The sequence below is a fragment of the Ascidia mentula genome, chromosome 4, assembly GCF_947561715.1.
Source record: "Ascidia mentula chromosome 4, kaAscMent1.1, whole genome shotgun sequence".
Taxonomy (NCBI): Eukaryota; Metazoa; Chordata; class Ascidiacea; order Phlebobranchia; family Ascidiidae; genus Ascidia; species Ascidia mentula.
The window spans coordinates 16,859,115-16,882,228 of record NC_138569.1 but is presented as its reverse complement, the minus strand read 5'-3'; the positions used below and the strand labels follow the sequence as shown (position 1 = coordinate 16,882,228).

Here is a 23,114-nt window from a genome sequence, read left to right as displayed (position 1 = left end):
TGGCAATTATAGAAAGTGGTAGATGTTTGCAAAACCTCATACAAGGTCCTAATTATCAATAAAAAGCAATCAATGAAATGCCAAGCAGCACAATAACAAACACATTACAACTAGGCTATTGAGAATCAAGTACACTTAACAAAGCAATACATGACAACCATACAAAAGTTGTTGAATAACCATTTTTAGAATGACATGCATACATCAAAAACAAACAAGCAATGTGAACAATTTTTTTAAAACAGCATTTCATTATGTTTAAAGTTTCTTTTCTAGGACATATGCATCAGAGGGCTGAATTCGCTTGTAATAACACTCCTTAGTCTCAACAATTTTGAAGCCAAAGTTTTTGTAAAAGTTCAATGCAGAGTCATTGTTGACTTGAACATGAAGAAAAATACTGTGGAACTTCCCATGATTCTCAGAAATTTTGAAAATGTGGTCTAAAAGAACAGTTCCGATGCCTTGTCGTCGATAAGGAGCCAGGCATCCCAGAGTCATGATGTATAAACGCCGAACCCCGTCATGCACATCAACGCGACAACACACAGCTCCGACAACTACATCATTAAAATATGCAAGTTTTGCGAGGTCCCCCACTTCCAACACGTCTTTGTAAAACTTGTCGTTGTACGAAACAGGGAAAATGTACTGGTTCAACCGCTTCAATTGCTTTATGTTGTGCTGAGTGATGCCACCAAGCTCAATACGAACGCCTTTTCTTTGCCCCATTGCAAATCATAAATGGAAGCTTGCTAAAAACCTGTAATTATAAATCCCAATTTACCAAAATTCAAACCAATATTGATCGCTAATAATCAAAAACACTCGAGTGGAAACCAAAATGTTTCTTCGGAACACGAAACTTACTTCCCGCGAAGCGAGTCAACGGTGTTAAGATTTTTATCGGATGATCGAATGTATGGTCACTGGAGTAAACTTGACACACATCGGATGATCGAAGATGGTTAAAATACCATGCTGCCTTTTTTGAAAAGAAACAGACTTAATACCTAGTAGGATCTAAAAATACTGTTTATCTAAGAAACTAGGTGCGTTCCTATTTTTTGAAAACTACATGTTTGTTTATTGATACTTAGCCAGTTGGGACTAAATAGTCAAAAATATGATTTTTCGAATTTTTTAAACCACATGAATTGTACGATTAGTACTCCAACTTCTTGTGTTTTATAGTTTCAGTAAAAAGTTTAATTTTCGTATCAATTATGGGTTTGCGATGCAAAAAAAACTAATAAGCGCAAACGAGAAGAGTTACTCAAGCGTGACGAACATGACTTTAGCATAGTATACCAAACTTTTGGTCCTATATTTTCAGCAAGCTTCCCGTGGAATAATATTGTAAAAATGGTTGGTTAACAAGTCACGGAATTACAAACGTACATCTCATTTCTACTATTTGTTTGCCTATCGAATTCCAAATGTTTGTTTTCCAGCCACACGATTTTTTTTGTCAACTAACATCCCTCTGGTACAATCTATATACGCAAACTCCCTTCCTGGTAGGTTGTTTATCTCAGTCAAGATACCGTTTGTTCAATCTCTGACCGCGCGAAAATCTTACATGCTTATTGGCCCGTTGAAAATGACGGTTTTCACGTAGCGAACACAAATATACCGACAATCCGTTTGTGGCATTGATCAACATTCTTGTGACCTATCCCATTTTTAACGCATGTACTTGCACAGGATTAACCTAATAAATGCCTTTTTATGTGTGTGTGGATACACTGTAAGTTATTTAACGTTTCTACCTTCATATCAATAGGAAAACAGGTAACATACTTTGCTTTTATTTTTTCCAATTACGAAAGCTGCAACAATTGATACAACAGACTTTTTTTAATTATCGATTCATATACCCAGCCATTATATCAACATTGAAGCGCTATACTTTGCTGCCGCCAATATAATTTTTCGGTTGATCTAAAATATCTTATAATGCTACTTAATTGTCATATTGGGGAGTTTACCCACACTAAAGTAATCGGCAGTTAGCGAGGCCCGGGGAAAATGTGCAGCGTAAACAGCGGTGGCCACAAAGAGAATAACATTAAATATTCCAGGCCGAACAAAGAGCAGTCTTGTTAGCAATGTCCTTCATGTGTTAAATTCTAAGTTCATTCTATACATAGACATAATATGCTAAAACAAATGTAAATATAAGTTGTAAACCACAGGTGAGGGACTGATATGTACATCAACATAAACAACAAGATTAATAAAAAAAAGTTGCATGGATAGCTTATTACAGTTTCTTCAGAATCGAATAGCTAGCCAACGTCAATTAGCGGGCTCATGCATTTTGTAACCGACCAGTTTTAAATTTAATATTAATGCAAACAGGAAATTACGGTAACTCCAGGCCTAACTATTGAATTATTGATGTTCAGACAGTAAAAGCCTTTCTACACATGGCAATATAAGCTAATTACAAACAGTCGGTAATTCCAGTTTGGTTTTTGTTAGTATTACAGGTTGCACTACACGACTGCCATATTGTAGACCCAAATTGTTGAATAACTTTGGCTGCGATCTCGAAATACTGAGAATCATCTACCGCCCGGGGACAGTCCCTAAGCTGCAACTTGTATGGTGGTTGCTCGGGGTGTCATTCCTCGCGCACCTCCGCGGTTTAACAGACCCTGGCGGCGCCAAATATCTTCCTGCTGCTTGAGCCAGTCAGGGGTTGGGTATCTCTCTGTGCTATCCATTGCCTTGGGCACGTAACTTATCTTGTAGATGGTCTTGTCGTCGATCGCCGTATCGCTCATGAAAGCGCGGTTGTCGGGCTTGCAAGACTGGGCCGGATGCATTCCAGGGTGGGGCACGTAATGCTGCCGGGTTGTAGAAAGACCCTCGAACTTTCCTGCAAGGTTTAATAGTATAGTTATCCAGCACTTGATCAGTATGTTTGTCAGACAAATGTTCGGGGTTTAATTGTAAGCAACCAGAAGTGCACACCAAAGCTTGAATAATAAAAAAGGCTTTTTCCAATTTTCACGCCACAAAGGAAAATACTTACCTCCTCCATGCATTTGCTCTTGCCGCGGCTTTCCGAGTGTGCGCGGCACATTCCACTTCTTGAAGTCTTTGCTGTAATTCGTCACGCCCTCAAACGGCATCGTCTGGGTTCTTCTTATCGCTGGACGGATGGGTGATGACGGACGTGCGTTGTGCGAGCGGAAGTCGATTCGTTGTGTCGTCATGAGCTCCATGTCGCCTTGTGGACCGCCGTACTTGAGTGGCTCGCGACGTTGGGGTTTTACAACGGGCCAGGCCACGAATCGGTCCCGGAACTCGGAGGAAGTAGAAAGAGGATCCTTGGACGCAAAGTGGGCTTGGGACGGTCGCATGCTTTCGGCCGGCAGAGATCTGGGACCGGTAAAATCAGTTTGGAAAGTGGTGATCGTTTCCATGGGGACAGCGGGCGGCATGAACTTTTCCTTCTCGCGTTGTGATCGCGGCTCCAACGCATGCGGCACGAAATCCACGCTGTGTACGGTGTAGTTTTGGATTGGTGCGTCAGACTGGAAGGCTACATTCGGAGGCCTTGCTGACTCGCGGGGAGGAGCGAAACGGTGAATGTAATCCTAGAGGACAAACACTTTGTCATAATATACATTTTTGTACTATCCTATATTTAAAGGGATTTATAACGCACATAATCTTTTTTTGATTAATTGTATCAATAAATTAGGTATTTTAGTTATAAAAAATAGCTGGTTTTAAAACAAGAAATTGAACTAGACAACTAACCTGCTGAAATGTCGAGGTGCCATCCATTTTAACATCAGGCTTTTTGTAATCGTGCTCCGGACCAAACTTCACACGGGGCGGTAGCGCCCATTTCTTAAAATCACCTACAAAAACGTCAGTCGTAACGCTCACTCAACCCATATAATAAACAAAAACTATGCAGAAAGTTCCATGTGGTTATATATCTGTAAATCCAGATCAAAAGTTCGACTCACTCGAATACGTAGGGTTGGCTTCGAATTTTACAGAGGGAATGGCTCTTCCTTCTTTTCGTTTCGCAAGTTGGATTGGGTCGGTTTTATGTCCGGGGTAGTCTTGTCTATACATACTCACACCTTCCATGGAGTCCCCGGGAGGCTGATAAACTGCCTTGGTTGGTGGCTCGTGTTTCGGAAGTGGATGAGGAATGTAGTCTCTCCTGAGATGCAAATTTACACCGGAAATTCGTTTGTATACGATGCCCTGGTACGAATTCCAGTATGAAAGCAAATAAAAAAAACGGTATATTTCGTTGGCAACTGAATAGAAAACAAAACAAAGAGAAACTGACAAGAAAATGTTTTTTTGCATTCTTGTAGAATTTCGCCGCAAACATTACTTCCTGGTTGTTAAGGTGTCCGCCTTTTTTCTGTATTTTTGCTAAATTTTGCCTCCTTTCATGAAAATGTTAAGTAACGTATGATAAACTTTAAAAAAGGATAGTTTTGTCAATTCAGTTTGACAAATCTGCGCAATAGTTGTTATGTTGTGTTTCATACTATTGCCCTCTTTACCGTTAGTGTTTACGATACTTAACAAGAATTATATCATCCTAACTTTAAAATGGGTTTTATTCACTTGTTTGCAACTTAAACCAGCTAACAAACCCAATCTTGCTCGAATCAACGAATAAAAGATTTATTCTCACGATTGCTGACGCTTATATTTGCCAACCTGAAAGTAGTTTGGTCCGAAACTTTGGCGTCGGATTTTCTCATTTCCTCGGTCGGTTTGAAGGATTCCGTCATAGGGACTTTGTATCTGATATATTCGTCCACGTACTCCGTGCCACCCTTGGTGTCGTGACCGAAATTGAGGAAGCCTGACGGCCGAGGACGATGCCACCTGCGAGACAACGCATAACAAAACGCAAGTTTTTGCATTTGTTTTTAGTTACAGATTGGTAGAGATTTGTGGCCTTACGAGCAGTGGATTTGTAGTTCACTGTTTATTGGCCTGCTAGTTTCGTGAAAGTGCTATATTTGAAATGTTTATTCTAACACCACGCGTTTATTTGGCATTTTTCATACGGAACGTATTTTTACTAATAAATATCCACCTTTAACTATTGGCAACGAGTAATTTTATGTGTTCTTTATTTTCTGCACAAAAGCAAGGATTACAAACGACAATGTCCTAATCGGCGTTACCCCAGTGTTGCTGCCGCGGTCGTGATTTACAGAAATATTTAAAAGCCCAGTTTAAAAGTCATTTCTCTGTAGGCCGGCTTTGTTCTGGATCGAGTGCTACATGTGATTGCGCCCCGAAGCCTTTCACTGGTGTTTGAACAGTAAACATTGCCGACTCTTGTCGAGTTCGATAACCAACAATCCGCCCCAAAGGCACGTAAGCTGGAAATAAAGAATGTGAATTCGTCGCTTTATAATTTCGAAGCTCAAGGGCAACCACTACAAAAACACTTGACGGCCATTCAGTGACAAATTACAATTACCTGCCACCAGACCTAGTCCTGTGGAACAGCATTGTGCTTAATGTATTTTCATTCTGCTTACCATAACAGACCCTGTTCATTGCGCAAGTACATATTCTGTGCAACAGCACATACTGTAGTGTTATTTTCAACCACATTTATGTCGGAAGTGTCTATATTAGATTGGCTAAATGTTTAGCATACCACTTTTGCTGTTTCATGGTTTCTGTTGCTCGTTGTCTCGAAGTTTCCAAAAGATTCTTTGTGACAATACAGGAAAAGTTAAATAACACCTCTTATTATTAAATATAAGTCACCTACTCCCTAAAACCATTTGACTATGGAAAAGTAAGAGCATAATCTGTTACCAAATCACTTTTTACAGTCTGTCTCACTATCCTGTGTCACTTTGTTATATCTCGACTGACTACACAAACAACAGTTCAATAAGCTAAGATGCGTTTGTGATATTTCCAAAAACCCTTAGGCGAAAACTCGATATTTTGTGTTGGTTATTGCAGCTGTGCCCGCAGTTATTCCCTGTGCCCGAAAGCCAGTCGCGCCAAACGCTGGTAACTAAGAAGCCACTCGGTTGCTAACGCGCCTCCCACTCCCTTCACCTTTTCTCCCACACTTCTCTCTCTTCTCCACAAACAAGTCTCCTTGTGCTCGTTACGTCAAAACACACGATGCGGCGCCTTCTTTCTTTTCAAGGGGCGACAAAAGCGTGAGAGCTCATCCCGAGTGGCAGGCAATATTGGTGGAGCATTTCATGGATCAAGATTGATCTATCGCCCGCGTGGACATTTGTGTGTATTGTCAGGGCATGTAATTTCAAAAATTACTATTCAAAATTTTCATGTGGTTTCTTTTCGATCAATGTTAAATCGAAACCGCATCAATATTTATGTGGGTAATACGTGTTTGTGGCTTTTGGACACGTTTTTTGCTTTTCTTCTCCGCCCATAAATTTCGTTGTTTGGAAGGTTGGATGAAACCAAATAAAAGTATTCATACATATGTTACACCAAATTTCATGACAGAATTCACCTCTTTTAGCGGCACGGAGAAACACTCAAACTGAAGTCAAAACGCCTACCATTGCAGTGTTTTGCACAAGGAAGACAGCAGTAGAGGACTTTTGCTTTTTACTTTAGTAGTTTTATTTTATTTATTTATTTTGTTTCATTCTTTGATTTTTTTTACCGTATAGCTTTCTGTGTTTACTTGCAAATTTCGTATTTGCAGAAACTGAGGATGCCCGTGCAGGCGAAATCGATTTTTCATGATTGCTTATAATAAATCAGCTGACTGCAATTTGAAACTTCTGTTAGTTTTTGACTTTATAAATAGGTTACATTTGTAAATATACAATATTTCCCTTGCTGATTACTGTAGATGACAATACAATGCACATACGTCACTATAAAGACGAAAAATGGCAAAATACTGCAAAAAAAGTTTTATTTACATTTAAAACATCAGCTAACGCCTGCGGCAAGCATCACGATGCGACGCGAACGACGTTAAATTCGAGAACTGCGAGATACAGGAAGGAAAAGAAACTCCAACGATTTGAGCTTCTGGCGGCAAAGTGGGAAAGGAACATTGGAGGAAGCTGAACTGGGGAACCGCAATTGGTGGCACATGGATGCTGTAAATCAATTGCCCTCGGCAAACGCATATCAAGCTGTTTTCAGACAACCTTACAACATAAATGCACTGATAGCAATATGCAATTACCATACAGGACTTGATTGTGCTTTCAGATTAATGTAATGTTCGTGGGTTTGGTAGATTCTAGAAACGAGTTGTTACAACTATGTGTTTTCACCCAGCGATTATGGATCTGTAGAGGACAATACAAAGCGAAAAACAGTAAAGCGAGAAACTGCGCTTTTTGTAACATTCCAAGAAGAAAATGTTAACACATCTAAACGTACAAGGAACAGAGCACCCGGGACGAGCTCCAAGAATACTGATATGCATGCGCAGATATAAACACTAATGGTACTGGGAGCAATGAAGGCTGCACTCCATACACGGTTCGTACTTGGCACTAAGAGTTCCAGCCACAACAGGACTTTTCTTATTAGAGCACATATAGCATACAGCCAAAATCCAAAAAGTGTTACAGTATTTCTGCGTAGTTTATGACCCTACTTTTTTTAGCGTTTTAGGAGCGCATGGCTGGAAAGTAGTGAAGCAAACCAGATCATTACATACAAAAGGTAGATCTAACGAAGTCATTTGATGTGATTTTTCGGAGTCTCACAAGGCAAATAGTGGGACGCAAGTGCTACAAACATGAAGGAATTTACATGAGTACCGCCGTACCAAAAATACCCAAACAAAACGGTGAAATATGCCAAACAACCGCACAAGCAACAAGTGTTGACTCGAGGGAAGCGCGGCATTGATTAGAACACAAAACAAAGTTGATATCACCTTCAAAGAACGTCCACTATATGGCTTGTTGGCATAAGCAATTGTAAGCTGTTGTTTTGTGGTTGGATTTTCATTTTCATGTAAAATATGATTAAGTTGTCGTATAGGGTAGAAGATTAAGAGCGCAACAAAAGACGTAAATAACACAAAATAGGAGCAAATCATTGTGCACATATAACGAAGCAAATCATTTTAGCAAATCTTTAAAAATGGAGCAAAAAAGTTTCAAAGAATAGGGAAAAAAACATTGTCAGATCTGTTGTAGTACTTTTGCGCTGGGTGGTTGCCACGAAAGCGCTGTAGGCAAAATACCGAAGGCTTTACAAAAGAAAGACCATTTCTCGTGGTCGGTCCTACGGAGGCATAACCGGACAAAACGAACACAACGGGGGACGGTCATCATTGTGCGGGTTTATCTCTCAATTTGCCTGGTGACCGGTTGCCGTAGCAACAGGACGGAGCCGGACGACACGATTGGAAGATTATTGTCACGGTGGAATGAGATGAGATGGCCGACGCTGTCAAACTGCCGGTCTTTAGTTCGAACCTGCACGTGATAAGTGATGTTTTAACAATAACGAATGACATCACACAAAACTAAGCTGTTGGCATACAAAAATGCACCCAAGGTTTATGTAACTAATAAACATGTATTCTGGTTAGTTTGGCAACTTCAATCGGTTTAGTCTTGATAAGCAAAAATAGCGGAGGCGTTTCCTAAAATGATACTACGCAACAAAGTGGATTTGCCAGGTTCGCCCACGTTTTGTATACATATTCCACAATCACTACAAACAAGCTACAGAAGAACATCTTACCACTCCGTTAGGATCGACCAGCAGAAGGTGCTTAAATTGTCCTTCTTGGACGCCACTCAGTACAAATTGACCTCGCGTACTGCTGGATTCCCTCACGAGAAAATCGCCATCACACGTGAGAAGATCCTCCGCTTCCTTCCTTGTTACATTCCCGTGGAACCAATGTTCGCCCTGCAAAGCATTGCTTGCAAGTGTGTTTGGCGTGCCTGAGTGCACCTGTTGTTGTTGTTGTTGTTGTGATGGTTGCTGCTGTTGGATGGATGTGACAAATGGACCTAAAAATAAATCAAAACTTTTATATTTGAATATAAACCTTCGTGAGGGTTTTTTCTATGAAGCGAGGTTGAGGTTTGGGCTAACCTACGTAGCACATGACCAAACCAAAACCAAATTAAGGAAAGATTGTTACCGAGGGAATAGTTTAATTTAGTTGTTGGTAACCCACGTGTCTGTTTAAGAGATAAACGAAGTGTTTGGCATACAATGGCTTGTTGGCGGACTACGGCTCGCAACACAATGTATAAAATAATGCTATTGTAAGAAGACCGGTATTCCCGAATACTTTTTAATCATTGTGCCAAAACAATAATTAAACACAACATTTGGGGGATTTGGGTGGCAAATAAAAGGGCAGTTTGAAGTATGTAAGGCACTTTCATGTACAGCGCGCGTTGCACAGGCAATGAGCGATATACAACGCCTGCACAACACTGTCATAGGAAATTGTAGGCCTAAAGAGAAGCATGAACATAGTTTAAACATGAGTTATAGCAATTGGTAGCAACCAGCAGTTGCGGCACAGTTTGCAAAACAAAGCGAGCGCAGTTTCCGCGTTCAAGCAAGTGGTTGCGAATCGCTCTCGCCAGTGGTTCCGCGTTTTTTCAAGGAAGAAACCGCGTTACTTTTAACACAATACAGCGCACGCCAAAGCCGGGGGTCATCGTGTGAACTAATAACTCACAGCACGAAGTTTGCGTTGCTTCGCGATAGCCGACGCTAAGCAAAGTTTTATGTCTCGATTTACTTGACCTATTTTCTCAATTTTTTGCCAGTTTTAATTTGATTTTAATCGGGTACAGACATTAATAATGTGCAGATTTGATGAGTTGGCTAGAATAACGCCAACAACTTAAAAAACCTGGGCAACATTTCTTAGAAATGAAAACGTGCTTCTTTTCTTAACAAGGCGTTTCCAATTTTCGTGAAGGTACAAGTTGTATATTTAATTCAATGCAAAACAGTTGGATTGGAAACTTTTTTTCGCAATGGCACCCAGTTTTATGCTTTTTTTAGGTAATTTGGGAATAGATAGTTCAACTCACGCATATCGAAAGTGTCTACTGAAGGTCGCTTTTGTTGGTGATTGGTCGGATGTTCGTCACGAGATACGCCGATCGCCGCCGCTATGGCCAGAGCTCCTCCAACCCCGGCACTGACTTCTGCGCAAAGAATGCGGAAGTGTTAAATATCGTCAGAGGCTTTCAAATATTGGTTTGTATTCACCAATCATAAACAGATGTTTAAACAGGGGACTGTATGATTTTGATAATCAAAATTTTCTCTCTTTTATAGGAATTTCTGGAGTATTTATAAACAGTGGAAGCGTGACGTTAATGCAAGAATTACAGTAAAAGCATTTTACTGTGTTTTTTCAATCTTAGCGAAATGATTAAGGATGCCACAAGCCAATAAAAAACAGTACAACAACCTGTACGACTCTGTGCTTACAAACGCTTACTTTCGACACAGCATGTCGTGAATAGCCTTACATAAATTTAACAACAGCTGTTGACGTCACCAGCAGGTCAGTGGACAAACGGTGGACGCGCGAGAAACCGCGCGACGACGCGTTGTGGCTAAATTTGGTCGAAGCAAAAAGCTTAAATTGGCCAGAGTTCGCCGAAAGGCAATCACTTACGTTTGTTTGGTGAAGTAGGCGGTGTACCGAGATCAATCAGGTTTCGGTCTTTGCCTCCCTGCCCGGAAACTTGAGGCCTCCCCGTGGGTGCGACCTGTAAAGCAAAAAGGTGTAAAAATTGGGGACTGGTTAAGCCCTAATCGTTTTTTTTTTAGAATAGTTGGAGAATTGTGTGAAGTCCCAAAAAGACATGTCTGCCATTAGTGGGAAAGCAGTCACGTATTTTCGATCGACAAACAATTTCCCTCTAAAAAACTTGTCTGCGTTGCGTAGTTGGAAATAGTGAACTAATTAGCGCGAATACTGGTTACTTTCTGCAGTCGAAAACTCATCATCGAATGTTAAAGACATCACTCCGGTGAGTTCGTACGAAAAGTGCGACCTAACGCGACCTTTAAACACTCTTATACAAACTTAGCATTTAAGGGGGAGGCCAATATACATATAGTATTACAAGTTTCAAATGGCGAACTGTTAAAGGAACTAACAATCTGGGACTTGTTTATTACGTTATGACTACACCGGTCGGTACCTCGTGAGGCATTACACTTGTGTTGACATAGTTGTGGTCCTCGAAGTTTCGTGCACTGCGACGAGGCGTGGGAGTGGGTGTGGACACAGATGCACTTTCGCTGGCCTGTGACAGATGTCAAAATAAATACAAGTTATTTTATGAGCAAATCTTTTACCACTTTTTGATTTATATCTGTTTGTTAAACATGGCTGAAACTTTTGGCATGAGTTGCCAGCCATTGGTTTGAATATAGGTTTAGATTCTAACCACCTTTGCTATATATATACAGCCAAGGTGATAAGGTTCAACAGCTATATACAAGAAAACATCTGTTCCTTTTTATCCTGTTACACAATATATAGTTATATAACCCGAAACCATAGGTAATAAACACCACACATATAATATATTTTAAGTGTTCATTTGAACAGGCACTACATGGTTAATACACGGGCAAGTAAAATGTTACAACATGATGTCAGCGGTCTCACTTTCCCTTGCCCATGTTTAAGAATTAGTCATACTATGAGATTAGAATTAGCATGTTACAAATTGGATCTAGGCCAAGCAGAATGCATGAGGGCAAGACCATTTATGCACAACCATTGTCTAGCTGCATGTCCAGCTAATGTCAAGATAGTATGGTGCAATTATGAACACATGTTGACAGATTGGCAATGTTGTAAAACACTTTTAAGCAACCAACTGCTACCTTGTTTGCAGCTAGATAAATTTTTCAATGAAATAAAGCAAAGAAATATGTTCAATAACGTTAAACACAGTAAATGCACAGTCAAAAATCAATATTGTGGAAAGGCCTATTGAATATCTATGACCACAACAGCTTTAAAATATTGTGTTTTCTTATTTGTTTACAATACATACCATCACACCATTATTGATGTATTCTTGCGATTTCACACTTGCAGAAATATGGCTCATATTGCTTTCATCATCCATGCGCTTCAGTCCAGATTCTGGTGCTAACTTGCCAGGAATTTCATTGTAATATTCTGGTTCATCATCACCCCACCTTAAATCAATTATATGCAATAAACGATTTGCCTCTGATTTCCATTGGTGTGAAAGCATTTATGTGCAAGTTTGTAAGGAGATTTAAAAATAAATGAAGTGTATGCAATCATTTACAACCCTACACAGAAAAAAGTTTTACAATAAATTGTCGAATGTATTTGTTATGTTTAACAATGCCTGTGAAATAAAGTCAGTCTTTTATAAAAGAGTGCCAATCAGAGAAAGAATGTGAAATAAAGGGAAATTTTACAACCGGGTTTTACCATATGGTTTCGTTTGCTACCATAGTTAATAACACAGTCCAGGAAATAAAGAGCACCAATAAAATGTTTACATAAAAATCATTAACCCACCTTGATTTTCCATCATGGAATAAAGGTTCCGTTCTGTCAGGAGGTGTAACTGCTTTGGGTGGATTTTTTAGATATTCCTTGAACCGTAATTCGAATGCCTGTCCCACAGTATTGATGACATCCTGTGCCAGGCCATCAGCACATTTTAGAACATGGCAAGCTGGGGAAAGTAATGTGTATTGATCCAAGGCTCCACAAACCAAATTAAATAATTGTATTGAAAAACTAACCTCTGTTGTTTATGGGATCTTTGGCAACATAAGCCACAAAATCTATTGTGTCTGGATCACCTCCAGATGCAAACGATATTGACTGCATTTGGTGATTTGCAATAAACTGCAATGTGAAAATAGTGACCAGATAAAATGTGTAGGGCAACCAGCACACTCAAAAACACTAACTCATACCTTTACCATGATATGTATATACAATCTAGCTTGTCAAGAGGTAAATTGATTATTTTCTAACATACCTGGCCAGTGCTATTCACAACAAGGGTAAGACTTGCTGTTGAAATTGTCAAGTTGATGAATGCCTGTGAAAACTGAAGGTTTGGTCTTTCACCGAGAATACGAGTTACATCTTTGGGTGGCTTCTTGCGCCTTGAAGCTGCTGGAGGAAGAGGGCTAATTCCTGATGCTGCCAAAACTCTCCATATTGCTTCCCTGAAACATGATTATATACACATACATGATGATGATACACAAATTGACACATACATGATTTAATGTATTGCATGGCATAAATAACATTTTGTAGTATTGAATACCACCAAAATTGTTTACCTTCATAAAATAAAAGCATACGAATACTACATATAAATAAGTCAAAATGATTCAAATCATACTTTGTTGCAAGCGTTCGCATGTCAAAATCCAAAGTTCTCATGCTTTGTCTGACCTCAATGCAGCCAAGATACTAAAATCAACATCAACTTGTTGAACTAACAACAACTAATATAACTTAAGTTGCATAGCAGTGAAAGTTGAATGTAAAAAACATTTAGTTTTGTGCAGCTGTAAATTTGTACATATTAAAAGCAATAGTTGTGTAAAGTGATAGGTGGTTACCTGTACGGCATACACAACCCCAGGACCCATGACAACATTGTCTGGATGTAACCAACCACGCTGTGGTTTGTTCACAAAACTTCCAGATTTCCTCCATTCGTTTGTTTGATCCCCCTCCACCGTTTTCTTAGCTTTGCGCATCATAATGAATGATTGGCTTGCAAAGCACGAACTCAAATAGATTTTACCCTGCTTCAACTAAGTCTATCAACAGTCTAACTGTGACACATTAAAAACATGTTACAACAAGTGTATGTTTAAAGAATCCAGTTTTATAGCTTAAAAATAGCCTAACTATTTGTTTTTTGAAGCTTCCTGATTCCACACTATAGGACATGCAGTAGCTTTGTGAAACTCGCTTGCCACCCTCAGAAGTCATGCTATATATACACCTGACCTGAGGGCTGGCTGATGCACATTCAGCACACAAATTGAAAACAATAGATGGTGTAAGTTGTACTTCAGTAATGGAAATAATCGAAAAATAAACTGTTCATCCTTCTGGTTCATCCCAGAAGAACAACATTAGCAACTGACCCACTAAAATGTAAAACTAAAATGTATTTACAACAAATCGTGCAGGCTTTGGCAAACATTACAAAACAAAAAATGATAGTTTCCTGAATAAAACTGCGCTAGGTGACAGCAGAGGAAAGAAAAACAACGAGAGCGCTGGTTGAATTCATAGAAATAAACGTTTTTTTCGTCATACTAAAAAGTACGCTTTAAGAAAACACTTTTCAAAATATTTACTGTGGAACAGAAATAACTCCAGAAAATTAACAGATAAATTTAAGAACAGAATATGCTGGCAGTGGAAAATAGCACTGATAAGCAAAACAATATAATCGGAATTGGCCGAATAATACGCATATTTCCAAATCCGAATATTTCATTTGATCCCACATTGAATCAGCTAACTTCAAATTTAAACAACGGTGCTTGGAATCTTGCATTGCCATTTTTTCTGTTTTGGCATTACTCTGATAGAAACTCCTGGTTGAAAAGTGGGTCACAGAGCAAATAAGTTTTAAAAACCATGGTCTGCAACCAGTGGTGGGATTAAAATATTTTAGCATCCGGTTCTCTCACTATGTCATAGTAACCGCGGGTATATAGTGCTCAAAGTAAAACATAGGCCTACACATATGGTTGTGAACAACCGGTTCGCGTCGGTCATCAAATTTCAAGAATAGGTTCTCGCGAACTGGTGCGAAACGACTGAACCCCACTACTTTTTGCAACATTGTCATCACTTCACTGCCTATGTATTGTTTTTATTTGTAAATACGCTATTTAGAAAAATCATGGCTAAATCCTCCAAATCGGTGACGACAAGAATGCGCATATTCTTCCTTGTCCTTGCTAAACAACAAACGAATCCTTAGAAGCTGTGTTTATTTGTTGTAGGTATGCTATCATGTGCGAGTACAAAATGAAAGTAATTAATCGTCCAAACAGAACACAATGTAGAAAGCGAAATCACCACTGCCAATACAAAAATATATCTTAAAGAGCGTTTCACGTTTGAACGACAAGCAATAAAAAAGAGAGAGAAGGGGATGTAGCTACGTATGAAATCTATAGAGACACAAAAATAAAAATGACTAATTTGGTTTAGACATGCAACCATAACATTAGCAACAAAATGAAATTTACTGACATGGTAGAAATCGGCATTGTGATAGTATAAGTGTTGCAGCAACGTTTTTTGCCTAAAGTCAGGAAACAAATAACAACATAAATAAAATAAGTTGCTGCTGATACAAGTGCTGTTATAAAGTTATTCGAGTTACAACTTCGGATGCTTTTTTGTGTATGTTAAATGTCTAAGGTAAAATTGTTGCATAGGCGATTAAATCGGCATGGTAACGGCTTGTCCGTACTTGGTAGAAGAGCCGCTTTGCACAGCAAAATTGTAGTTTCTGGGTGCCTAAAATACAGCTATGAGATTGTTTTTCGTCAAAACCATGACTGCAAGACCAAAAAACGTTTAAAAGTGGGATAAAATTGCTCATATGCATGTGTGTATTTGTGCTAGTTAGTTGTTGTTGTCGTAAGTATTGATTTTGACCGGTGGGGGTAATTAATTTGTAGGTTTATGTGCAGCGACTATCATGAGAATAATGTAAGCAATATGAAAGACGACAAACGAAATTTTGACCAAATTGTTTACCTCAAATATAAGCACCACAGTCGATCCGATTCGGAACTCGCCAACTGAGTCGCCCCTGGAGAAGAGAACACCCCCATCTTCATACTTGTGGTCGAAGTAAGTCCCCCTCTCTCCGTTAGCACGATTAGTTTGAAGATTCTGAAACATCGGGCTAAGTTAAACTTTTGCCTTAAAAAGTAGGCAAAGCTAATTACCAAATAAAAACACCTACACGCTATTTACACAAACACTACAGAAGAGTCTCGATGGGTATCTTTAACAAACAGTCACAGCAGTGGTTGCGGCAAGCTTAAATGACAAAGCTTATTATGTGAGATGTCTTGAATCACTTACAGCCAGTAACGTATTTTTGAATTTATCCACTAAGTTGCCATTTTGAAATTGGTGAGGCATGCTTACATACTTGGATTACCTTATCATCGTAAACAACGATGGAACCGACATTAGTGGCACCAACGGCAGTCATGGAAAAATATCCGTGCTTCCATCGACCAGACAGAACCACGCGCTCATTCAGAACAAACAGTCCCGGAACGAGGCGAGCAATTCGAGGATTTACACTCAGAAGGTCGCCTGCAACACGAAACCTGTTTGTTTATTTGGATATATTAGGATGTAAAAAAGCAACGCGTGCAAAGTTTAAGTCACGACCGACCCCATGCCGGCAAAGAAGACTTTCAAACCCCAATTAACTTTGCTTGCTCAGTAAAAAAAAATATTAAATACGTCATTAGAAAGTTCCTATACATGATATCCCGCAATAACACATTTTTTTGTTCCCCCCTCAAATGTTTGTGGTTATGCAAGAAGAAAAAACAGATTGCCCATGGGCAAATTCTCTCCACAGTGTGAATCACAGCAGGAGTTGGTTCAACAAAAGCATGAAAAAGCAAAAGGCACCAAACCAACAATACAGCAAAGGTAAATCCGGCATTAATTTATTTCACAAAGGGCGGCTATCAAAACCACATCACTCCGTAAACATTCGCGCTCAAGGCAACAATAGATGGTGGCTGGGGAACGGGGATGCAAACAAACGGTCGTTTCAAAGCCGACGGCAAAGATAATCGTGAAAAATACTCTTCATGGTGGATTTTCTAACCTTATAACTTTGCGGAAACTGAAAAACGTTTTCGTCATTCGACTTGGGCAAATATCAACTTTACCATAAATAACCGCTTGCCGTTACCAAGCCAATAAGGCAGCATACTTTTAAATTTTTTAAGAAATACAAAGTTTTTCTAAGCTTGTACTGTACGCCGCCCCTTCAGTTTATTTCCTGGCTGAGGATGTCATGGTTGACATAAAGAGAGGGAGTCTAGGGTCAACCCGTCTCGCGCGAAAGAGCTCGGCGGTCTTACGAAGACAAAGCCTTATGTAAGCGTCCGTCACCAGTCCCTCCGTTGAGGAAGGCTGTTTACTTGGAAACGGAACGCAAAATGCCAAGGTGTGCATTCGCTTTGTGTGGTAGAGCGCAAACGGTGCCTCCGCACGAAGGAATTTCTAATAAAGAATAGCTTGAGAATTGAGAAGGCAAGCATTTTAGACAGGTCGATATAGAAAGTTATAGCTAGAGAAAGATTAGAATAGCCTTTCCGAAGCTGTCCTAAAAGTGGCTGGTTTCACCCACAAGAAAAAACGTGTGCAAATGATATTTTAAAATGTGATATTAAAAAGGGGGGTAAAGTTGCGCATTTTAAACAAACCGGATTTGGTTCTAATAGTGACGTCTGACTTCGGGTTTTCAAAGTTTTCGCTATAAAGATAAACTTACAACATTACAACGTACAGTTTGTATCAAAACATTTCAAATATTTACACCCAGTTTTTCAACACCCTGTTGGCACGGCAATAGTAGTTTAAGTGGATCAAAAGCGTTATCGCAATGTATAGTCACACCATACTGATACATTGGCTTTTATCGGTCCATTAGACGGGCAAGGTGACGCGAGAAAAATGGAATTGCGTCACCCTTGGCTTCAAAGCAAAACAAACAAGACAAAACAGGGTATAAAAGCCTCGCGGTCGCGTGTCCATGGATTTTAGCCTCAACATAGCGGCTAGCTCAAAAGCTTTGTCGCTGGGAAGAAATTGTTCACGCTAGGTAGTGCATGCAGTGAGTCTTCTTATCCTTCTTCTATGTTGACAGTCGCAGATGATAAGGCGCCTTACTTATCCATGCAGAAATAAAATCATAGCTTTTATATTGGTAAAAACGACACTTAAGTTATACAGGACAAGGATTAGTGAAGCGTTCTAAAGTTAACAACAAATTGACGGATAAAAAGTTTTGGTAAATAGAACTTTGGGTAAATAAAAGATGTGTTTTTTGTTAGACATTTTAAACTTATGCAGATAAAATGAGCACATTTGTGTCACAAGAGACGAAAGCTCTAGTCTTCCTGCCAATACTCTGGATTACTCTACAACAGTGTGCCGTAAGCGGACAGTTCACACTGTTAAGAATTGCGGCGGACGGCACGGTGAACAACTGCACGTGCTCCGATCGACCTTGGGACGGACTAAGAACGCTTACTGTCAGAGACAGCTGCATTACCTTCCTCATCGCAGAAGCGATAGCACAACTCACATGCGAGTGCGAGGCAAAAACATTCGGGGAAATCACCACACTTGCAGAAACGTCAACAATTAAACCATGGTGGCAAACCGAGGAGGCTTACCTGTGCTGCGAGGGGTCCGCTAACGCGACAGAGATCTTTCACACACTGTTGGACTATTCACGAGTCGGTCGCCTCCACGTTTTTGGTTGCGGCAACGTGGAACCTATCCCAGTGCGACCGTTCATCACCATATACTCGTTAAACCAGTTCACAACCACTACCAGGAACTTTACTCTCGATCAGTATTACTATAGCAACGCATTTGACCGGTACAAGGAACAACATCACGCAGCATTTCTATCGACTCAGTTGCTCAATGACACTGGCAGCGTGAAGGCGTTCAGTTTTTTGGCAAGCGAAGTGTCAGACAGCAGTGCTCTGCCCTTTGAGTTGGATGAAGCTTTACGCCGCGCTCCCGCCATCAACCAATCGTACATGTTTACCCCTATTTACACTTGATTCCAGCATGCAACGTGTGGTTTTACAATAGGGTTTGTGTATATTTAAACGCCGCTTTTTAATGAAGTACCACATCAAGTGGTATAATAAGTAGACCTTTTTCGTGATGTTGCTTGTCTGATAATATATTATAATATCTGTTTTGTTTTTTGTGTGTGGAAAGAAAAGATGAAAAATTCGCAATCAAAGGGCAGCCTAAAATCCGTGCTCACTTAGCATAGAAAATATTTCGCAATTTTGTCTTGAAATCTTGCAACAAAGCAACAAAACGTAAATGGTAGTGTTTTTCGAAAGAAAAGAAAATAATTCATCTTTTAACACCAAACCAGAGTAAAATGAAATTAGAGCAGAGCCTGTCAATCTTTAAACGCGGGCCCCGGATGAAAAAACATGCAAAACAGTCAACAAAAATGTTGCAGGGGTGAATAGGGCGTAAGTTTAAAAATCATTGGTTGATTTGTACTCAAATAACATTAGCTATCACAAGGCTGGCAATCACACCGTTCGTATATCTATGATTTGTCCTTATATTTCATGCGACAACTGTTGTTTGCAATCTTTGACGTACCCCGCCAAAGGTCGTTCTCCAGTGATGTACATTGTACAACATTTAAGTAAATGAAATGCCGAGGGGGCACCCAAGTTAATCCAATAATAGGCATATAGATTTCATAAAAATATGTGGTTTACTTTTAAAAAGTTAGAAAAAAACGCAGGAAATTCCGTAACGTTTCCGATTATCCTTTCAAGTGCCTGAAATAGTCTTACCAACGAAATGTCGACGATGTTCCATGCGCCACTCAGTGGGTGAGTGAAATCTGTGGTAATTTCCTGGAGCTAAATAAGTCACACAGCTGTAGAGGACGTTTCTGCGGGGATCGCGCATCAGGTGCCGAGCGAACTTCTGCAGCGGAACATCTGTAATAAACCCACTAAAAATATTACGGGCACAAATTTGAACAGAACCTCAGCTACCACAACAAAGTTGCTGTACTTCACAATGGGCTGCGAAATAAAATTTGCGATGGTAAATGCTATAAAATATTTGAAAACAAAACTGCTAATATGTTTACGTAATACCAAAGCAGTCGGCAGTTGCACAGAGCTAGCATGTTGTTGACCGAATCAGTGCAAAACTAGTTTACAAACTTTACTACTGTTTTGCAACCTCCAAATTAATGGTACAAGCTTGACTTTTAAAATATAACGGCTGTGTAGTTGACAGATGATTTGATGACAAGCCGATAAAAAAGTTGTTAAATTGTCCCTGATGTACTGGGGCCGCAGAAAAACTATTGAACTAATGGAAACTAAAAAAATGCCACTTAAATCCCGTTGCACATGCAGACCTACATATACTTTGATTCAATTCTTTACCTTCATTTAAAAAGTGAATACATGTTCTTGTAAGTTGCAGCAGATGGCAGGATTGTTTTCACGTGCAATAAATACTTAAGACGGGGATGAAATGTTCTCTTACCTTGATCGTTTAGCGGACCAAGAAAGTTTTTCAAGGAATAGGTGAGTCCCTTTACTTGTTCGACAACTCCTTGACTAATGGCAGCAATCTGCATAACTCTACCATCCACAGGACTGACCACCTGCAAAAGTCGAACAATACCTTGAAAGTTTACTTCGACTACCGAAAAACTCTCAATATATGCGTTGTTTCACATGGCAGAACATTAGCTCGTCTCCTGACCGACATCTTTTTTTCTGTTACGTGTGCGTTTACTTTACTGGAACGGACGATGCCTATAGGTCGAAAATTTTTTTATTGGATTATACCAGGCTCATCCTGTGTATGTAAGTGCTTTGTGTTTTGTCAATCGTTCTGACCGTTTTGCTCTACTGTTTCCAACACCAAAAAACAGCGACAATTTGAAATAACTGTTGTTGCAACACTTTTGTTTTCTGATCGTATGACAAATGTCAAGAAGCATCCATACCTCCGCAGTAGGGTGAATAGGGCGGAGGTGGGGTTTGATGGGTCGCCTAAACAATTCACCGACTGTTTCATAATTTTCCAAAACTTCGTCCACTGCTTCCTGCAAATGTAAAAACATTGATCTGACCGCGTAATGCGTTGAGTTGGCTTACGGAGTGACCGACTTACAGTTAGGTCAGCTTTCCATACGAACAAGAAGAATCTGTAGAGCATATTTCGATAACGAGGACTGACTTTCTTGTCGCAGAACCACCCGAAGTTTTGTGACAAACTTCGGTAAGGCAGCGTTTGCAGGAGCTTGATCTGCAAAACATCAAAACATAGTAATTATGTTTTTTTTATTTTGGTGTCAGTAAATTTTTCCTTTCCATTAGGGCTATATTTACATTGTAAAACAAATTTAAATGGCATTAGTCAAATAATACTGTCGATACAATGAATTGTCAGTAGATGATTCCGGTTTGGTGCAATACCGCAAAAAAGACAGAAAATCAACTTAATGTGTATACATATGAGGTTATGAACTTTTTTCGTATAACCAGAATGTAACCAAGTTCACAATGACGCAACCGCGATTGACGTTTAAAAAAATCAGTAAGCTTTATTTGTTTATGACATCGTCTATTTTTGACAGTCGTCTAAACAGGACATCAAAAATATTATTCTTTTTATACATGTAAAAGTTACCGGCTTCATTTGGCTGTATTTTATTTTAAACCGAGGTTACAAAAAGACAAATTTGGACACACCAATGCCGGTAGGACGTTTGTTACTTCAAGTTCACCTGCATGCTATCAGCCATAAACATCAGAGTGTTTTGCGTTCCTCCTTTCAGTCGGCTCCACACGAAAAATGTGGCAACAGCAAACAAACAATACCAGGTATACGAATCGGATGCAGTGAAGGATCGAGTGGTCAAACTCATGGCTGCCAAGCCGGTACAACCGGCCAGTAAGGAACCGCGAGGCATCACAGAGGGCCAGAAGCTTTCTTTCAGTTTGATCTCGGAACCAAGAGAATCGCGGGCATGGTGCTGGTCCCACATTTGCAAGGTGCTACGAAGATGAACCTTCTGCTCACGAAGGGACGAGCCACTGTTTTGATGTAAGGAATAGTTTATCGTGAAAACGTGCCCATACTCCATTATTGACACAAACTTTATTGAACATATTAAACAAACGCTTTCATTATTCTTTCATTAAGCACGAAATTGACTTTAAGGCGAATGACGCATACCAGTGGTTTTCAATGGCATTTATTCCATGGACTATTTTAACCAGTATGCATAGCTAAATCCCCCCACCGGATATTTAGTTTGTACATAAAACGATTATACCAGTATATTAAAAAAAGAACTAATCTTTTCCCGGATGAGAACCCCTGGAGTTTAACTTATAATAGAAGGATACACCATTCAAACTCTTTGTTCGGAAAATGCACACATATATTTTGACAATGTTACAAAAGAAACATACAGAAATTACCTTTTGGAATTTTTCTGTTTCCCTTTCTTTGCGATTAGTGTGTCCGTGTGAGCCGGTGCCGACAATTCGTGTAGCCATTTTGAAGGCCGTATGTCCACCGGAAGAAAGTAAGTAAACAAAGCAAAAAGCAGCCTCATTTTTACTGACCCCACGAAAATATTAATTAAAGTAATACTAAACCCCTGAGAGAAAATTCGGTGTTTTGTTTGAGATTTGGACGCAAAACATTATGATTTTTATGTTTGTGCTACTTGGAGGCGACCGAGCACATTTAAATTCAATGCAAATGAATCTGTTTTTAGTTGTGAACAGTTTATATCTTAAGCAAACAAACCTTTCAACGTTTATTATATAACTCCCACCCACCTTTAACGTCACGCATCGTCATGTTTCCAAACATCACGCCACACCTGTAACTGACTGCAAGTCCGACAAATAGCCTTCGCTAGTCATATCATACGATTCTGAAACCCAAGCTAACTATTACCATTAGACTTGTATGACAAATTTAAATAATTGACAGCATTGTTTGAAATGGATAATGTTACCAACACGCTGTCTTTCACAGCTTGCCCTTTATTAGAGTGCCAAAAGTGAACAGAAAACCAAATTTAGGGCCCACTTGCCAAACGCATACTTCCCATAGCATAACCCTGTCATTTTCTAGCTACATTTATCTTGCTTAACAATGGCTCTCACTGTTGGTAAAACTACAACCATGGCCTCAATCATTCAGCTAAAACAAATTCCAACTGTTCTCCTTATTAATGAACTTGTAACTGCAAACAACAAAACATGTATTG

The 23,114-nt window shown here is 39.6% G+C and overlaps 4 protein-coding genes across 4 annotated transcripts; all 4 read right to left on the bottom strand.

Moving 5' to 3' along the window:
* Positions 1 to 2: 2 nt before the first annotated feature.
* LOC145899384 (N-alpha-acetyltransferase 50-like) lies at positions 3 to 759 on the bottom strand. Its single transcript, XM_082988138.1, has one exon. It carries the CDS (start codon positions 730 to 732, stop codon positions 259 to 261), a length of 474 nt encoding a protein of 157 aa, XP_082844264.1. The 5' UTR covers positions 733 to 759; the 3' UTR covers positions 3 to 258.
* Positions 760 to 1,813: 1,054 nt separating this feature from the next.
* LOC145899365 (stabilizer of axonemal microtubules 2-like) lies at positions 1,814 to 5,807 on the bottom strand. The gene is made up of 6 exons (XM_082988115.1): positions 5,672 to 5,807; positions 4,711 to 4,881; positions 3,993 to 4,195; positions 3,778 to 3,881; positions 3,044 to 3,611; positions 1,814 to 2,887 (listed from the first exon to the last, which is right to left on the bottom strand). Exons 1-6 carry the CDS (start codon positions 5,686 to 5,688, stop codon positions 2,595 to 2,597), a joined length of 1,356 nt encoding a protein of 451 aa, XP_082844241.1. The 5' UTR covers positions 5,689 to 5,807; the 3' UTR covers positions 1,814 to 2,594.
* A 1,115-nt stretch (positions 5,808 to 6,922) lies between these two features.
* Positions 6,923 to 13,838, bottom strand: LOC145899360 (SHC-transforming protein 1-like). The gene is made up of 11 exons (XM_082988108.1): positions 13,624 to 13,838; positions 13,401 to 13,471; positions 13,026 to 13,218; positions 12,784 to 12,889; positions 12,554 to 12,713; positions 12,051 to 12,198; positions 11,184 to 11,288; positions 10,652 to 10,745; positions 10,056 to 10,172; positions 8,734 to 9,008; positions 6,923 to 8,462 (listed from the first exon to the last, which is right to left on the bottom strand). Exons 1-11 carry the CDS (start codon positions 13,765 to 13,767, stop codon positions 8,328 to 8,330), a joined length of 1,548 nt encoding a protein of 515 aa, XP_082844234.1. The 5' UTR covers positions 13,768 to 13,838; the 3' UTR covers positions 6,923 to 8,327.
* A 1,175-nt stretch (positions 13,839 to 15,013) lies between these two features.
* LOC145899366 (phosphatidylserine decarboxylase proenzyme, mitochondrial-like) lies at positions 15,014 to 22,774 on the bottom strand. The gene is made up of 10 exons (XM_082988116.1): positions 22,678 to 22,774; positions 22,312 to 22,493; positions 21,612 to 21,921; positions 20,996 to 21,130; positions 20,829 to 20,927; positions 20,360 to 20,480; positions 19,648 to 19,797; positions 16,212 to 16,372; positions 15,800 to 15,937; positions 15,014 to 15,556 (listed from the first exon to the last, which is right to left on the bottom strand). Exons 2-10 carry the CDS (start codon positions 22,446 to 22,448, stop codon positions 15,479 to 15,481), a joined length of 1,329 nt encoding a protein of 442 aa, XP_082844242.1. The 5' UTR covers positions 22,449 to 22,493; positions 22,678 to 22,774; the 3' UTR covers positions 15,014 to 15,478.
* Positions 22,775 to 23,114: the final 340 nt, after the last annotated feature.

What these genes read in the sequence shown, in the direction of transcription:
- LOC145899384 (XM_082988138.1), bottom strand. Translation starts at nt 732, where the DNA reads ATGGGGCAAAGAAAAGGCGTTCGTATTGAGCTTGGTGGCATCACTCAG.
- LOC145899365 (XM_082988115.1), bottom strand. An exon ending in TCGGACCAAACTACTTTCAG is followed by an intron (nt 4,196 to 4,710) that starts GTTGGCAAATAT and finishes TTTGCATCTCAG; the next exon opens with GAGAGACTACATTCCTCATC. An exon ending in AGAGCAAATGCATGGAGGAG is followed by an intron (nt 2,888 to 3,043) that starts GTAAGTATTTTC and finishes TAAACCTTGCAG; the next exon opens with GAAAGTTCGAGGGTCTTTCT.
- LOC145899360 (XM_082988108.1), bottom strand. Translation starts at nt 13,767, where the DNA reads ATGATGCGCAAAGCTAAGAAAACGGTGGAGGGGGATCAAACAAACGAA. An exon ending in TTCCATGATGGAAAATCAAG is followed by an intron (nt 12,199 to 12,553) that starts GTGGGTTAATGA and finishes AATTGATTTAAG; the next exon opens with GTGGGGTGATGATGAACCAG. An exon ending in CAAGTGTAATGCCTCACGAG is followed by an intron (nt 10,746 to 11,183) that starts GTACCGACCGGT and finishes TTTGCTTTACAG; the next exon opens with GTCGCACCCACGGGGAGGCC.
- LOC145899366 (XM_082988116.1), bottom strand. Translation starts at nt 22,448, where the DNA reads ATGAGGCTGCTTTTTGCTTTGTTTACTTACTTTCTTCCGGTGGACATA. An exon ending in TTATGGCTGATAGCATGCAG is followed by an intron (nt 21,131 to 21,611) that starts GTGAACTTGAAG and finishes GATGTTTTGCAG; the next exon opens with ATCAAGCTCCTGCAAACGCT. An exon ending in CTATTCACCCTACTGCGGAG is followed by an intron (nt 20,481 to 20,828) that starts GTATGGATGCTT and finishes CGACTTTTGCAG; the next exon opens with GTGGTCAGTCCTGTGGATGG.